At 44.6% G+C, this 16803-nt stretch overlaps 1 protein-coding gene across 1 annotated transcript in view; it reads right to left on the reverse strand.

Moving 5' to 3' along the window:
* The window catches only part of LOC147900632 (dynein-1-alpha heavy chain, flagellar inner arm I1 complex-like), a 714561-nt gene that overhangs the window by 65218 nt on the left and 632540 nt on the right, over window positions 1-16803 (reverse strand). Inside the window, exons 54-57 of the mRNA XM_087375690.1 lie at window positions 14211-14426; window positions 13769-14004; window positions 13429-13672; window positions 1810-2046 (exon numbers count right to left, since the gene is read on the reverse strand). Of these exons, the coding sequence (XP_087231816.1) occupies window positions 1810-2046; window positions 13429-13672; window positions 13769-14004; window positions 14211-14426 (933 nt within the window). The remainder of the gene's footprint in view (window positions 1-1809; window positions 2047-13428; window positions 13673-13768; window positions 14005-14210; window positions 14427-16803) is intronic.

The following is a 16803-nucleotide window of genomic DNA, read 5'->3' on the forward strand; positions in this document are numbered from 1 at the left end:
ATCCTGGATCGTCTGGAAATGAAGCGGGAGAGAGAGGATGAGCAGAGGAGGAATCAGCAAGGGGATAGGGGGGGCAGCAAGGAGGAGGGAGAGGAGAGGAGGGGGGAAAGAGGAGAGGAGGAGTGGAGGAGAGAGGGGGGGGTGGGGGGAGCAGCAGGTAGGAGGCAGCGCGCAAGGGGAGGCTGCAGCAGCGCGGGGGGGTTGCAGCAGCGAGGGAGGGGAGCTGGGGGGGAGGCAGGGGGTAGGGGGGAGGGGAGGGAGGAGAAGCAAGGAGGGGAGGGAGGAGGCGGGGGGAGCAGCAGGTAGGAGGGAGGGGAGCGGAGAGGCTGCGCGCGGGGGGGAGGAGGCAGCACGCAGGGGGGGGCTGCGGCAGTGCGGGGGGGCTGCTGCAGCGAGGGAGGGGAGTCGGGGGAGGAGGCAGGGGGAGCAGCAGGTAGGAGGGAGGGGAGGGAAGAGGCTGCGCACGGGGGGGGAGGAGGCAGCAGCGCAGGGGGGCTGCAGCAGCGAGGGAGGGGAGTCAGGGGGGGAGGCGGGGGGAGCAGAAGGTAGAGGGGAGGGGAGGGAGGAGAAGCAAGGAGGGGAGGGAGGGGGCAGCAAGGAGGGGAGCAGGAAGGAGGGCAGCAGGAGCAGCGGGGAGCAGCAGCAGACAACCTCTATTGGAATTATCGAATGGGCTCTGCGATAACTAACCGGTGAACTCCCTGTCTGATATAATGGCACACGATTGGGTACCAATGCTTGAGAAAAATGCATGTGGTGTCATGTGCATCAATGGCGCCTTTGCAAGGAATCAACATAACATACTTACTGAATTGGCTTACGATGGCAAAGCACATTGTATTCTTGGTTCCTTTTGCCGTTGGTGATGAATCCAAGCTGATCTGCTCGAACAGCTGATCCGGAATCTGAAGTGGCATAAGGAGTCCCGCCTGCTTGCTGTGGGGCATATTCTAGCAAATCTGAAAAATCTGGCACTCGGAGACATAGGTGAACACATCTGTCCACATTTGTGGCCAATAATGGCATCGTTTGAGCTTTTTCAAAGACTCATGCATGCCTCAGTGGCCAGCTACTTCCAGCTACTTTTGAATCATGTGGATCGTGACGTACATAGACCTGTGTTAAAGGCAGAAGCAAAGATGCCCTTTTGAAAAACAAGCACCCATGATGTACCACGTATTCAGATGCAAGGGCATGAGGAGGCTAGCTGTTGGCAGATTTTTTGGTGGCACATCTTGGGCAATCTCTTACTCAACCTTCACAGCCAGACCGCTTATGACTTCATGTGAGATGTTGTAAGGCCTCCATTGGAGTAAAGATAGAATGTGATTAATGCCTGGAAATGCCTGTTGATGAATTGCTATGCATCTCCATCCTTTGGAACAACAATTTTAACTATCTAGCAGGGTTCTGTCTCTGTTAACGAGAGATTGCTGCAGTTTTACCTAACATTTAGTTAGCGGATTTGTAGACCAACTCACAGAAACTTTTGACCACATGGAGGCTAGACATGTCATTAAAATCATAGTCAATAATACAGGAGGATGTACATGCTGAACATATCCTAAGGAAAATGGGGGAAGTGTGCAAATTTGATAGAAAACCATGCTCCAGGGAAGCTTAGCACATAGCAGCCAAATGCTTTTTAGTTTTTCTGTTATTCTATTGAGCTGCTCCTTTTCTTTTATTTTTTTCCTGTTCTGCCATGGGATTCTAGACCAGAAACGGAAGCCCTATAACTTGGCCAACCGAATATCTGACACCATAACAAAACAATATATTGTCCTCAAGCTAGGTAAAATGTCATACCCATTCAACATCTTTATCACCAAGTTTGATGATTTTTCGTCCCCCTGGCGCAGAAGTTGTAGCTCTCTCAAGAACTGGATCAATGACTGGATCAATGTACTCATCTACATTCTCAAACATAAAAGGGAATCCATACTGCACTGCTAACTCAAGTTGCTTCAAGAAATCGGAATCATTGAATGTCTTAACACGCCCTTCAAGCAGCTTCCCTTCTTTTTTCTTGATCCAGCTAATTGCCTGCACATGTGAATATTGTAGTGAATTGGTCTTTGTGTGATACAAAGTACATGAAACAATGCATGAACTGATTTATACTTCTTTGGGGAACATAATGCCTGGGATGAGGCAATGCTAACCGTGCTTAGGGACAACACAGTGCTGCCCAGCATTAAGTTAAACTATGGAATGAACAATTTATATCCTGTGTGATTATTCTAACAACTCCGTTATAAGAAAATTTATGAACCTTGAAATATCAATCAATTTTATGCTATGTTAAGCAGACTCTAATGATGAGCCCATCTGCATTTTGCCAGAAAATCACTGTGTGTCATGAATCAGAGCTATTTTCTTGAAAATAATTTAAAGGACAAAGTTCATAGCTACTCATTTAAATGCATTCATGACTTCTATCAAACCAACCTTGGATGTACATGGCTTTCTTAAATTTTAATATCCCACATTATGTAGATGCAGAATTTATAAACAGAAAGTGTACGATTTTGTGGTTCTAATTATGGAAAGTTTTTTTTGCAGAAAAAAGAACATTCTATTCATAAACTCCTTAGTGACATGGACACCAAGGAAAATACAACTCCCCAATGAAGGGTACAATATAAAAATACAATGGTATCCCCCTGGCTTGACTATGGGGGATTACCTCGTACAAAGGGCTGAACAAATAGCTACTCTGGAGGTTTGTAATGCCATATTATACCACCATCTGTGAAATGAAGCAAAGGGCCTGGCTCCCATATACTGATAGAGGCTTCCCTTTTGTGTGACTAGCGCAATCCGCATCTCCCTAGTTTCTATCCCATATGCCTCGGAGAGTGTGAATGATATCTAGCCAAATGCTGGCCAATGTCATGTGGTCTGCTGCTCAACGGCCTGCCTGCACCTGTAGTTGTCTAGATGTACCAGGCAACAATGCTCGCTATCAGCTACCATCTATGACATGTCTAGGTGTCCACACCATCTCTGTGAAGTACAAAGTATGAACGATGGTCAAATTCTTCCTTGCCAATCTGAATTACAACCTCCCTTGAGTGTCCTCGTACCCACGAGTAGGTCCTCTATCTATAACCCAGGCTACTGCTCCCTTGGTCACCACCATCTCATCCTGAATCCTAAGACCATCCTCAAAGCTCTCCTCCAAACCTCTTGTGCTAGCTGGCAATCCCAAATAAGTGCCTCTAAGACTCCTCTATGAAACCACATCCTGAGCATGTAATTGGAAACTGAGCAAACCTAAGCCATGTGTGAAGGTGCATGGTGGAGAGGGAGAGAGAGAGGGGTAGGCTAGGGAGAGAGAGAATAATACTCAAAGAGAGACGTAATGAAATGGAAATGAAATAGCAAGAGCAATGGACAAAATGAAAGTACTCACATGTAGACCAAAGAGCTTGTAGACTTGATACTTGATTGATTTGACACTAGACAAGTATAGCCCTTATATATGGAAGTCTCCATGAAATGCACTTGAGGGATATTTGGACACTCTAATTGGTAGTGCCCCTTTTTATTGCAACCATGACAAACCACCTGGGACTTATCATATTGAGCAAGAGTAGCCTTACTTTTCAAATCCACCAATTCCCCATGGAGCTCATCAATGTTCTTCACAAGATCAGGAACTAAAGGAACATTAATAGGGGTAGAGGATGCATGCTCTCGAGGAGAAGGAGAAGATAGTGTAAGAAGAGGTTTTGTCAAGGCAAATCCACCGTGAGCCACTTTGATACTCGTTACAAAAGGAAAAGGAGGAATGATGACTCGATCACTAGACATTCTGTCAAACTTCACTGCAATTTCCTTTGCATGCTCCATGGTTGTCGGACTCTTTCACTTCAGCTTTAGGCGAAACTCATCTTCTACACCATACACCATACGACTCAGCACATATTGAGTCATTTCAGTAATGAGAATCGATGCCCAACTACACAAAGGCAATATCCTCAGTTGTTACATTGGAGTCCCAGTTGCGTGGATATACATATGAACACCAATGCATATGGAATAACTCCCAATGTGACACGTGGCATCCATAGGACACACTAGACTAGAACGCACACTAAAACACACCAAACTGACTCCTAGACTAGAACGCACACTAAAACACACCAAACTGACTCATCTTGACTCCATTTCCTAACACCCCCCCATGGAGGAAAGGTAAGTGACTACTGGAATGGAACCAAGAACATGACAATGACCGTCATCGAACTGTGCAATGACGGTCTAGTTTTAAACATGGCTCCCATGCTAACTCAAAGGCAAGTGAGCATGGCTCAGAGGCTAGTGAGCATGGTATAGACGAAGAGGCTCACCTAGCATGGCTCAGAGGCTCATCATGCATGGATGCATGACCAACTCAAAGGTCTAAGAGACCAATGCACCAACATCCTGGAACTCACATGCCAGGCCTGATAAATAGACCTATCAAAGCCAATACATGGCTCCCACAGTACATCCCCCTCCTTGCTCCAGGGACTAAGTAGAGACATGATAGATCAATTTGGGCAAAGCCTCTCCTTCACGATCAATATTATATGTATGGCTGGAGGATAAGGTCAAGACTATGGTTTTGGCCACAGAAACTTTAGGAAAAAGCATCATGCACTAGTTGTAAAAGGAGAAGGACCACCTTCCTTTGGAGGAGGTGTTATGGTCCTCTCCCAAGGAGGAGGTGAAGGAGGGAGAGGAGTGCCTAGTGCACGTGTAAGTGAAGCAATAGGAGTCGGATTGTCGTCGGATGATTGTTGGAGCCAAGATCACCAATGTGGGTTCTTCATTGAAGTTTGGCGTACCTGCATCATTGATTGGATTGAGCTGTTCTGGATTAGAGCATACCTGAACATTGTTGTAGATGAAACAACACGTTTCATGTTTGTCTGTCGGACTAGTGGTGGATTGCAGTCGGAGGCTGTTAAAGATAAATTTGTCAATCTGAATAGTTGAAACATATATATCATCGTGTTTGAGGTCTTTGCAGAGTTGTAGAGAGATTGTGTTTATTTTTTCTTGAGTGGGATCAGGTCCAATATAAGGTTTGAGCCTGAAACCATTGATTGGTTTGTCAAATATGTTCCCATGTAGGTCAGCTAATTTGAAGGTGCCTTGATCAAAAACCCCAAGTACCTTGAAAGGACCATCATATATGAGTTTGAACTACACACCATAAATATAAAAGCAATACATCATTTTAGGAGGACTATCCAAGGCAAAGGACCTTTATTGACTCGACACACATGATTTATTACATTCATTTTGGGGAAACATCCTAGGGCAGAGTACCCAAATAGAACATGCTTAGAAAATATATGGATCATCATCTCCATCGTCCTGTGGAGGGAAAGAGAGATGCCGGACTTCAGGAGTAAGAGCATAAACTTGTGTCAGAGGGTCATCATCTTCATCGTCACTCGCGGCGGCAACTGCAACCCAACTGGCATGGTCCTTAGTTTGCTATTTGGCAAGCTTCTGGTAGCATCTGTCCTCCGTATGACCAAGCTTGTTACAAAAGGTGCACTTGAGAGGCTTGAATGGCTTTGTCTTTCCATGTATTGATGTAGGCTGGGTTTCCATCTATTGGAGGAGGCAAGAGTCTCTGTAGTATTTGAAGAATAGATTAGAGATTCTTTGTTCTAGGTGATCTTTTTCGAGAAGAAGAGTCACCATATCATCAAAGGTAGTCGTGGCAAGCCTAAGTATTTCAAGAGTATGCTCAAAACGAGTGACTCTTCCATACTCTTCATCATGAGGACAGCCATTTTGTCCTCGTCGTCCGGGGAACAATTCAGGCTGAAAAGTTGTTGCACAAGAGATTGCGTATCTCCGGAAATGGCAACTTCAGTCTTCAGAACTTTAGGAGCAGGAAAAGAGATGAAACTGAAGGCAAAAGAGACAAAGGATAGAGATGTCATCATGCGGGAGATGGAGCAGCAATTTGTGAGCAAAATGAGGATAGCTCAGCTCATGTGGAGGAGAAGAGGCAATGAGCAGCAATGGCACGCATAATGACCGATGTAGCAGCGGCTCTCTTCATATGGTCGTTTCTTAAAAAACGGACTCCAAATGAGGTCGTTTTTAGGACGACCAGTAGTAGAAACATCTCCACAACAGTAAGCAACTATTTCCTCACAAAAATGCCCCCAAAACAGCAAAAATGAGCTGTCTTTTTCCTCTACAAAGACGCCCACAATTGCCCACAAGAATGGTGACCTAGTTGCTCCTTTTCACGTGGGCAAAAAACCAAGCTCCATAGCTTCCGAAGGTGAGGCTAAGGTAGGAGAAGAGAACAAGATGGGGAGAAACCAGTGGAAGGGAGCTCAATCATGGAGGAGAGGATGGCTTCCATTTGCGGGCTTCCTTCATCCTCTATATTGAGCATGGAGAACGGAAAGGTAGGAAAGGAGGCTCTGATACTCCATTAAGGTACATGGTGGAGATGGTAGGAGAGAGGGTAGACTAGGGAGAGAAATAAGAATACTTAAGAGAGACATAATGAAATGGAAATAAAATAGCAAGAGCAATGAACAAAATGAAAGTACTCACATGTAGACCAAAGAGCTTGTAGGCTTGATACTTGCTTGATTTGACTCTAGACAAGTACAGCTCTTATATAGAGCACAGACACACATATGAACAATGCATATGGGATAACTCCCAATGTGACACGTGGCATCCATAGGACACACTAGACTAGAACTCACACTAAAACACATCAAACTAACTCATCTTGAGTCCATTTCCTAACAATGTGCCCACTACAAGGGCTTTGATAGGTGGCATCCATAGGACACACTAGACTAGAACTCACACTAAAACACACCAAACTAACTCATCTTGACTCCATTTCCTAACAATGTGCCCACTACAAGGGCTCTGTGTTCCAATAGCCAAAGGAAGTGGGAGATCTTCCTTGGCATGTACTTGTCCCAGAGCATGCGCCAAAAATCCTTAAGAAACCTTTAAGAGAGTCCTTGTTTGTGCCAATGCTCTATTGTGGCTGGCATGCCATCAAGCCTTCCCACCTAACTCCTCCTATCTAATTTGACTGAATAGCTTTAAAAAGAAAATGAAAGCATCTATCCAAAACCACTCTCTTGGATCCCACTGAAGCCTTTGCAAAGGTCTACTCTCCCAAACCCAATACCTCCAAGATTTCCTCTCCCGTTGTGCAAGGATCTAGATCGACGTACCACCTCTTTTGATATAAGCTATTGCCCTAACTCTCTTAGTCTAAAGTCCTTCATTCTAACCTTCTATCTTTGCATCCCGCCATCGCCCTGCACTATAAATGTGAAAGTATACTGACTTAAGGTACTTGAAGGCACATAGTGGAGAAGGGAGAGAGAAAGGGTAGGCTAGGGAGAGAGATAGTGATACTCAAAGAGAGACATAATACACTGGAAATGAAATGACTAAGCAATGAACAAAATAAGAGCACTCACATGTAGACCAAAGAGCTTGTGCCTTGATACTTGATTGATTTGACACTAGACAAGTACAGCTCTTATATAGAGCACACACACACACACATATGAACACCAATGCATATGGGATAACTCCCAATGTGACACATGGCATCCATAGGACACACTATACTAGAAATCACACTAGAACACACCAAGCTGACTCAACTTGGCTTCATATTCTAACACCCCCCCATGAAGGCAAGGTGGGAGACTACTGGAATGGAACCAAGGACAGAACATGATAGTGACAGGACTACTAAACTCTACAATGTCTGAACTAGACATGGTTCCCATGCCAACTCAGAGGCTGAAATTTGAGCATGGTTCAGTGAGCACTCACATGGCTTCATGTCCCAAACATGACTCAAAGGCTCATGTCTCAGCATGCATGCATGAACAACTTAGAGGTCTAGAAGACCAATGCACCAACATCTTGAAACTCATATGCCAACTAGACCCTATTAATGCCAATACATGGCTCCCACAGTACATCCCCCTCTTGACTCTAGGGACTAACTAGGAACATGGAGCAACACACCATAAATATAAAAGGAATACATCATTTTAGGAGAACTATCCAAGTCATAGGACCTTTATTGACTCAACACACATTATTTATTGCATTCATTTTTGGGAAACATCCCTGGGCAGAGTACCCAAATATTCATAACCATTATCTATCACTTCAGATAGATCATGTAAAACAATAGATAAAGCTCGTTGCTCACGTCCAGTAGATGTAGCGTGAAGATTCTCGAAGCTGATGGCAAGGGCAGGTTCGTGAGTAGGAGTCCTAAGGGTAGCAGCTCCAAGGTGGACGGGCAGGCTGGTACAGTGGATCAGAAGGCCTGTTGTACGGCGCACCAGTCCGTACGGCTGTACGGTTGGCTATTTGGCTCATTTGCAGCTGTTGAAGGAGCGGCCGATGGCGAGGCATAGATCCGAGCTGAAGGGTAGCTGATGGTGAGGCATTCCGGGCTAATGGTCGATGTAGCTCACCTCCTCCAAAAGCTCCCAACAATGGTGAGGCTAAGGATTGAAAAGGAGCTCTACCTTTGAGGAGAGGGGAGCTTCCATTTGCGGGCTTCTCTCATCCTCTAGGTATAGTGAGAAGAAGGGAAAAGTGGAAACGAGGCTCTGATGCCACATGAAGGCACATGGTGGAGAAAAGAGAGACAAAGGGTAAGCTAGGGAGAGAGATAGTGATACTCAAAGAGAGACGTAATGAACTGGAAATGAAATGACTAAGCAATGAGCAAAATAAGAGTACTCACATGTAGACCAAACAGCTTGTACCTTGATACTTGATTGATTTCAAACTACACAAGTACAACTCTTATATAGAGCACATACATACATATGAACAGCAATACATATGGCATAACTCCCAATGTGACATGTGGCATCCATAGGACACACTAGACTAGAACTCACTCTAGAACACACCAAACTGACTCAACTTGGCTTCATATTCTAATAGTACCAACCACCAAAGACAAGTCTCATGCCTCGTAGACTACCCAAGCCATGAATGATCTTGTGTAGCATGTGCCTCGTGAATTGCTCTCCAGTCCTCAGAGACTGTAGTCTCAATCTCCTCTATCATGGTATGTGATCCTTGAGTCCTTAAACTCTCTGTCTCTATGCGAGTGGAGGCACCTCCATGAAAGAAAACCACTCTCCCACTGTACTAGCTTCAATCCGACCAAACCCCCCCCCAAGGTTGGGCCTCTACCCAATGGTGTGTCCGAATACTGATCTGATAAGGTCATTAAAAAGAAGGGGCTGTTTCCTCCTTTCTTCAAACCACGTGGGATGCCTCTAAAAAATTCTCTCTTGTATACATCCCAAACCTTGAGAATAGCTGTTACAAATCTCACCTCATGAGCTCCTCTTTAAGCAAGTAGTCCTCATCCTACAAAAAATCCACCTAGTACCGCGCTCCCAAGGGCTCAAAGGCATCGCCGAGAAGGAGGCTCCCCCTACTCTACCTCCTCGAACTGTAAGTTGTTAAAATCTCCTCCCAAAATCGAAGAGCCCACGTTTGAGAGGCTCTCATTGAGCCATCTCCAGAAATAGGCATGCCATTGATGACATGCAAGTGCATACACATTCAAGATCCCAATCTTGGAGTCTTTCATAAATCCTATCCACATAGCCTGTCCTCCTATGAGCTCACCTTGCTTGAACACATGCCCACAACTAGAGGCCTACGCACCTCTCCTCGAAGGGAGACAGCACCCGTGTCTGATATCTAAAACCGAAAACATGTGCACCTGTATCATAAGAATGTTAACCAACCGTCCCACCAATGCTCGCTACAAAACCTGTCGAAGTATCAACTATTGTGGCTACTGACGTGCACAATCGTGTAGTCCATGCATGATCTAACTCACCATGATCTAACTCACCATGGTCCAACTCATGAGGATAGTTAGGGGGGTGGCAAGCAAGGCCTTCCTATGAGTGGAAGCTGTTGTGACAATCATGGATTTTGGGTACTTGGGTGGGGGTTTGGATGGGGAATAATTTGTTTCCATGCGACATTGGCATGCCAAAGGCATGACTGGCTCAATGCCCACCCTCACAACCCATTGCATCAAGAAGGAGGTCTCCACTCCTAGCCTACTGGCACACTAGTTTAGTGGCCAATGTGTAACCTGTTGAAGCTGCTCATTGGCACCCTAAATGGATCACAACGATTGCCAAATGTAAGCCTCGTCCATCTCTCGAGAAAGCTAGCTGAAAGGTGGTGATATGACCATCGATGATCCAAAGATCTTCCCCTGCTGGCCCAATTACTCCATCATGTGGAACATGTGATCCCGCATCATAAAGTCAAAGAGGAGGGGGTCCACTCCTCCTCTCCTGTGGTTGCAAAAATATACTCCCAGAAAGGACTAAAAGTGCTTCCAACATCTCCACTAGTACCCCCTTTGCGATCAAACCTGACATTTCTAGAGCGAATAGGTACTCAATTGGGACATCAAGATAGTTCTAGGGCCCCAACCGCTATAACTCTTTGAGGAGGGGATGCTTTGTGTGAGGATTTGGTCTCTCGTTCTAGCACAACGGAAGCCATGACTTGGCTCGATGAAGGGGCAGGCTAGGATTGAGACGAGGAAGCTGAAATTTGGCCAGGGTGAGAAGATGGCGTAGCAAGGGGGCAAGGGTGGGTGCTAGAAGGCGGGAGAAGAGGGGAGGGGGTGGAAGTCAAAGCTGTGGGGTGGGGGGGAGGAAGGAATGCATGTAGGGCAAATGGTGAGGGTGTTGTGCTGAAGGGGCAGGGGGAGGCGGTAGAGGGGGAGGGGGCCTAGAGATGGGGGAGTGACAATGGTAATAGGGGGAACAAGGGGGGGTCCCCTCTTGCAATGTGGCCCCGGAGAAGTCTCTTTGATCGCGGCTAGGAAACTTGTGCTAGGGGAGAGCATTTGACAAAAGATCAAAGAAGACCTTTCCCTCAGGTGCCAAAGGTCATCTTGAGGGGATGGTTGGTGGGGGCATATTGGGGGCCTCGTGCTTGCCTGCTGACATTGGCATGCATGATGTCTTTGGTTTTTTGGGCTCTCTTGCTAGGCTTCTTGCAGACCAAGCGAGTCCAACCACCTCGGAGTGGACATGTAGCGACCACAAGTGGCCAACAAGTGAACACATGTTGACCTGAGGAGATTGGGAGTTGAATCTCCAAGGGTGATCAAATTGAAGGGGATCTACATATTTGGCCTAGTAAAGGCAAGAGGAACTACATTAGAAGATTGGAGGTTGAAGCTCCTAGGGTGATCAAATAGACAGAATCTACATGTTTGCCCTAGTAAAGGCAAGAGGCTACCGTAGGTGCTTCGAGAAGCGAGCTCACTCTTATGAGGACTGGAAAGGGAGTGCATCATTATTATATTGTCACAAGAAGTGGGAAATGAGTGATGTATCATTATGCTGCAAGTCCCATAGGAGGGATCTACATGTTTGACCTAGTAAAGGCAAGAGGCTAAGGTAGGGGCTTCGAGAAGTGATCTCACTCCCATGAGGACTGGAAAGGGAGTGCATCATTATTATACTGTCACAAGAAATGGCAAAGGAGCAAAGGAGTGTGTATCATTATGCTGCAAGTCCCGTAGGAGTAAGTGCAACCACAAACAAACCTTGCAATATAATGGCCACCTAATGGCTCAATCACTCTTGGTTAAGGATGAGATTCCGATAAAAAAGTGGGTGAACCTCCATGGAACCAATGGAGAGGAGTCAACGACCAATGGGGAGGAAAGGCAATCAACCAATGGGGAGGAGTCAACCTAGAAGGGGATGAGATTAGACTCTAGAATAAAGGGGGAGGAGGTACCATTGTGAGGAGACACCACTCTTGGAGCAAGGAGAAAAGTGGGAGAGCAGATTGAGTGTGGTGAAGGAGAGAATCAGCTAGAGGTGCGAGCTCATCCTTCCTGCAATCAATTGTGAGATACCAGTGCAAACATTGTCTTTTGATTTGTCTTTGGGGAAGTCTATGCTTAATCTACATCCGTTTCTTGTCCCTCCTTCTAGTCACTTGTGATTTTCAAGTTGTTCCTATCTTAAGTCTGCTTCATATGTCCTTCAAATTTTGTAGCACACATTCTTGTCTGAACGTGGCAAATTGTTTCATAGCTTAGAACGGATTTTGGTTGCATTGCACAAGGTGGCACCTCCTTGCATAAGTGGCCCTAGGCTGATGGTAATACTTGCGCAAGTGATCTGACCCATCCTCCAACAAAATCTCATGCACAATGGACGGAACAGAAGTATCAATCCAAGAGGAAGTCAGCCTTAAACAGTGGGGCTGATGAACTACGCAATCAAGGCAGTCACCAGCACTGACGATCTTTATTGCTCTTACCCTCTATCTACTTGTTTGTTTCGGACGGTGGATAGGCTTACTAATTTTTAGTACTTTCCTGATGCCAACATTTCTCTTTACCACTACTACCTGCTCTGCCAACATTTCTCTTTACCATTACTACCTGCACAGCCATTCATGATACAGTCCTTTCCAATTCTCCTATGGCACTGAGTAAGTATGCTGGTTCAATCTTCATATGGCATAGAACTACTGGTTTTATTTCGGTTTTGGGACTTCTTTCCATACCAGTCGGATCTCTGTACTAGGTTCTTATGATTTTATTATGAAGACTCATCCCCCCCCCCAAAAAAAAGATCTTTTGCTCAATTATGGGAGAAGGGTTGTCTCTATTGTTTTTTTTCCATGGGAAATGCAAAGAAAACTAGTTGAATGTGCAGAAGGAAAAAGAAGGAACGGAGGAGGATCTACCTTTAGTCATACTCTAAAGGAGATGGATAAATTACACTGGAGGTAATTGAACCTCAACGAACCATGCTATAACTCTCTACAGAAGCAGCAAAAGGGAATTGTACTAAAGAGGGAGACTGCAGAGGCAAAAGAGGGAAGTACAGGCCAACCAAAATGGCAAATCAAAAGGAGAGCAAGACGGGGCAGGAAGGATTGGATGAAGAAAAACTCTTGCCAAGTAACAAAATTGCATGAGAAAATAGGAAAACAAAAATTTTCATCATTCATGATAGGTTAAAAAGGTATAAGGAGAATGGGAGGAAACAGACTGACAGCAGCAAGCATTAAAAGAGGGAGATTAAGTGAGGAGGCCAGGGGACGGTGTGCAGGAAAAGGGGGGAGCAATGCGTAGAGCTTGTGTAGTGTTCAGAATAAAGATAAACGAAATTTACATCCATGTGTTGTTTCCAGCTGGCATAACCCAAAAATTTTAAGCCTCTTTTCTTGTAGTTGAGAGTTTCACATGGCATATGATGAGTTTCAACACGTCAATTATTTTCAGTAATCATTCATCTTGAACATGCTAAACCAGCAAATGACATTTTGATGCTTCTCACCAAGGCCAAAAAACTAAACTTTCACCTGCATTTGTGGATCAATGCAAAGGGGGAACCTTGACGCTTGTGTTGTAAGGATACCATTTTGTATTGATAACTCATTAGAAGGAAGACCCTCATTAACCCATCTGCTTATTTCAACCTCATTTGTCAATAATGACTCCAGTCGAAAAGGGATGGTCACTGGAATATCTTTTTGTTGGAGGTCAGCAAGCCATATGTCTTGCATCATGTGCGTTCTATAATCAATTGTGAATGCTCCGGTATAGCTGTGAAATTTTGATTTTATGAAATGGTTAGGTGAGTAAACTTGAAAATCTTGATTACTAAAATTCAAGTGTTTAACCTGAAGTTTAAGCCACAACCTTAGGAAGCTTGATGTGATCAAGCAGTCTCCCAATAGTTTCTCACGTGCAATAGAAAGGGCGTCCACTTCCTTGGACCACCTTTCATGTTCTGATCCCAATCCTTCTATCAAGCGTGAAGCTGCATCAAGCCGTTTCTCCATGAGGTCTGCTTTTTTTTTAAGCTCTTGCTGTTCAGCTGTATTTGCTTCGAACTGATTTCGCAGAACCTCCAGTTGCTTAGACAATTTTTCAATCTACACAAATAAAATTGGACTCATTTGACATGGGACATCAAGTATGAATGAGTTGTATGGACCTGCAAATTTATTAAATTCTTCCCCCTTTTCAAATTTGAAAAAGCATTCTCAAAAAAGGTGTATAGTTCATACTCTTTGTGTGCTGTCATTTTCTAAACCTTTAATTTAATTGGGCTTATTATCATCTGAGACAAAAAACCTACTTCCTCTTGAATTCTTTCTAGGTCATTCTGTGCATTTCGAAGGTTCTTTTCTGCTGTAGTTACTGCCTGTCGCTTTGGTGCTACAATTTTTGCAATGTTATTATAATTCATCATTGCTAGAACCCATCGCAATAGTCCAGCTCCAGCAGTTGATATATTCATAAGCTCTTCTAGTGTGAGTTTTGGATCTTTGAAATAGTCCTTTAAAGCCCTTATCTGCCACGAAGTACAAGAGGTTAATCTCAGATGTTGTAATTCTTCTTATTAAGTACTCATATTGACTTTGAGGAGCCTGCATTTATTCATGATATGTTCTCACAAATGTAGAAAGAACCACCAGAAACCAAAAGATTCACTGAACGTATACAGGTATAAAAGCTACAAATATTGTGATTTGTCTTTTTTGTCCAAGAAAAAGAATTCTGTTTTGTATGAAAGACCCTCCCTGAAAAAACCCAAGGGAGAGAAAGCATAATGCTGTACATGAGATCCCTAGATGGGCCAAAAATATACTCCTAAACAGTTCAACGAAACAACAAAGGTTGAGGCTGAAAATGCCATCTCAACCCTGTAGGTGACTCCGAGAAAAAAGTGTAGCCACTCCATTCCCTGAGAAATATCACCCTTCTGGTAGAGGCTGCCCGTGAAGACCCTTAGATCCTCACCCATATGGCCATCAAAGTATGTACTGTGCATATCTAGATACTAGCCAAGTTGTGAGCAGGATGAGCTTGGAGCCGTCCAAGGTCTCTATACATCTAAACCTCCAAATATGGTTCTAAACCTCCAAATATGGTAAGCTGATATGCTCGCTAGAATCTCCCAAGATGTATCAACTGATGCAAGTGGTGCAGGCCTGTGTGGAAGTATCGGAACATCATCCAAGGAACGTAACTAATCAATAGAGTCCAAGAGAAGTCATGTCTCATATAGAACATGAGGCCCAGAAAGGAAAAGCAAGCTATCGATTCCCGAGTCATATAGAAAGGAGAGTGTAACGGTGCTCAATAGATTAGCAATCCCTTTCCACGCATGTCTGCAGTCCCAAAGACAATTCCGGATGAGCTCCTCAGTAGAAAGGCAGCGAGTCAGCAAATATTTGAAAATCCTCCCAATGAGGTGCTCTAGTAGGCCTCCAACCTCAACTTTTCCTCGCATTAATCACCGTGTATCGAAATAAGGGGAGGCTCTTCTCTTGATGTCCTCCGTCAATCCATTCCCATTCCCCAGGATCCCACTTGATTGGGATCCCTCCATAAATCCAAAGTTTCCAAGATCCCAAGGGAATGTGCTCTGATTAGGTCTAGATACCATGCTGAATCCAAGAAACTCTGCTCCACATGGCCTACAACCCTAACAGGCTGAAGAAGGATTCTTGATCTCGTAAAGGCTCCTCACTAGGCAGTAGCAGAATGGCATTTGTCACCTGGGAGTACCCAATCCATGGGTATAGCAGCATCTATCTATTGAATTCTCCTTGCATTTTCTTTGAAGTGGCTTACTAATTGGGATTGTCGATCATCTGGGAGTCTTTTGAAATCCTTCCAGGAGCCCACCAAGGAAGCAGGACCTCTCTCACATCTGGACCAGTGCATGTAAGAAGAAAAACGCTAGGGTCTTCCGTGCTCATCAAGTATGCTATCATTTTACATGATTAGCTACCTATCAATCACTTCCCGAGAGGTAGGGGGAACTCTCCAGAGAGTACTCTTAAAGCTGGCCCGGGCTTTCAAGGTGGCAGCCATAAGAGGGGGAAAAGGTGCCATGAGAGACGGGCTGAGGTAAAAATGCACCTGGTACACATTTGCACTCAAGGTGCATTTTCAGATTGCATTTGGGGATCTTGAAGTGCATTCTATTTCCACTTTGCAGTGGTTGATGCCATTCGTGCAATGATTGCATAGAGTAGTCAAAGGCATTTTTATTTAAGTTGCATTTTTATTTGCAGGTGCATTTGTAGTTAGTGTTATTTTTGCAGTTAGGATGTCTCAGAATGAGAGCTTTGGTATTATGATGATGACCGAGGGTGATAAGTTGGAAGGACCCAACTATGCATTGTGATCATTCATGCTCAAGAATATTCTGGTTGGCAAGAATTTATGGGACACTGTGAGTGGTGATGAGACTAGGCCAGGTGTAGCTCGTTCTAGCTCATCTTCTACCACCACTGCTACTTCTACTACTTCTTTTGCCACTCCTGCTATACTGAGGAGCAGAAGTTTGATCATAGAAATGACCAAGCTTTGTTCTTGATTGCCTCATTAGTGAAAAGGCACATTATGATGACCATTAAGTCATGCAAAGATGCAAAGGATGCATGGGACAAGTTGGCAAACATGTATCATGTCAAGAATGAGGTAAGGGTCATTGCATTGAAAAATAAACTCAAGGAGTAGAAGATGCAAGAAGGTCAAACCATCACGGAGCAGATTACCAAGATCACTGATCTCAGAGATCAGCTTGCAAGTATTGATGAGGAAATAGAGGACAAGAAATTGGTCTCTATCACTCTCAATGGCTTGGATCCCTCCTATGGCACATTTGATACGTCTCTGACTATAATGCTCAGGTTTGATCGACTGGTTGGGTTTTG

This window comes from Dipteris shenzhenensis, chromosome 6 (genome assembly GCF_047967505.1).
Source record: "Dipteris shenzhenensis isolate YYH24624 ecotype China chromosome 6, Dip_SZ_1.0, whole genome shotgun sequence".
In the NCBI taxonomy this organism is placed as follows: domain Eukaryota; kingdom Viridiplantae; phylum Streptophyta; class Polypodiopsida; order Gleicheniales; family Dipteridaceae; genus Dipteris; species Dipteris shenzhenensis.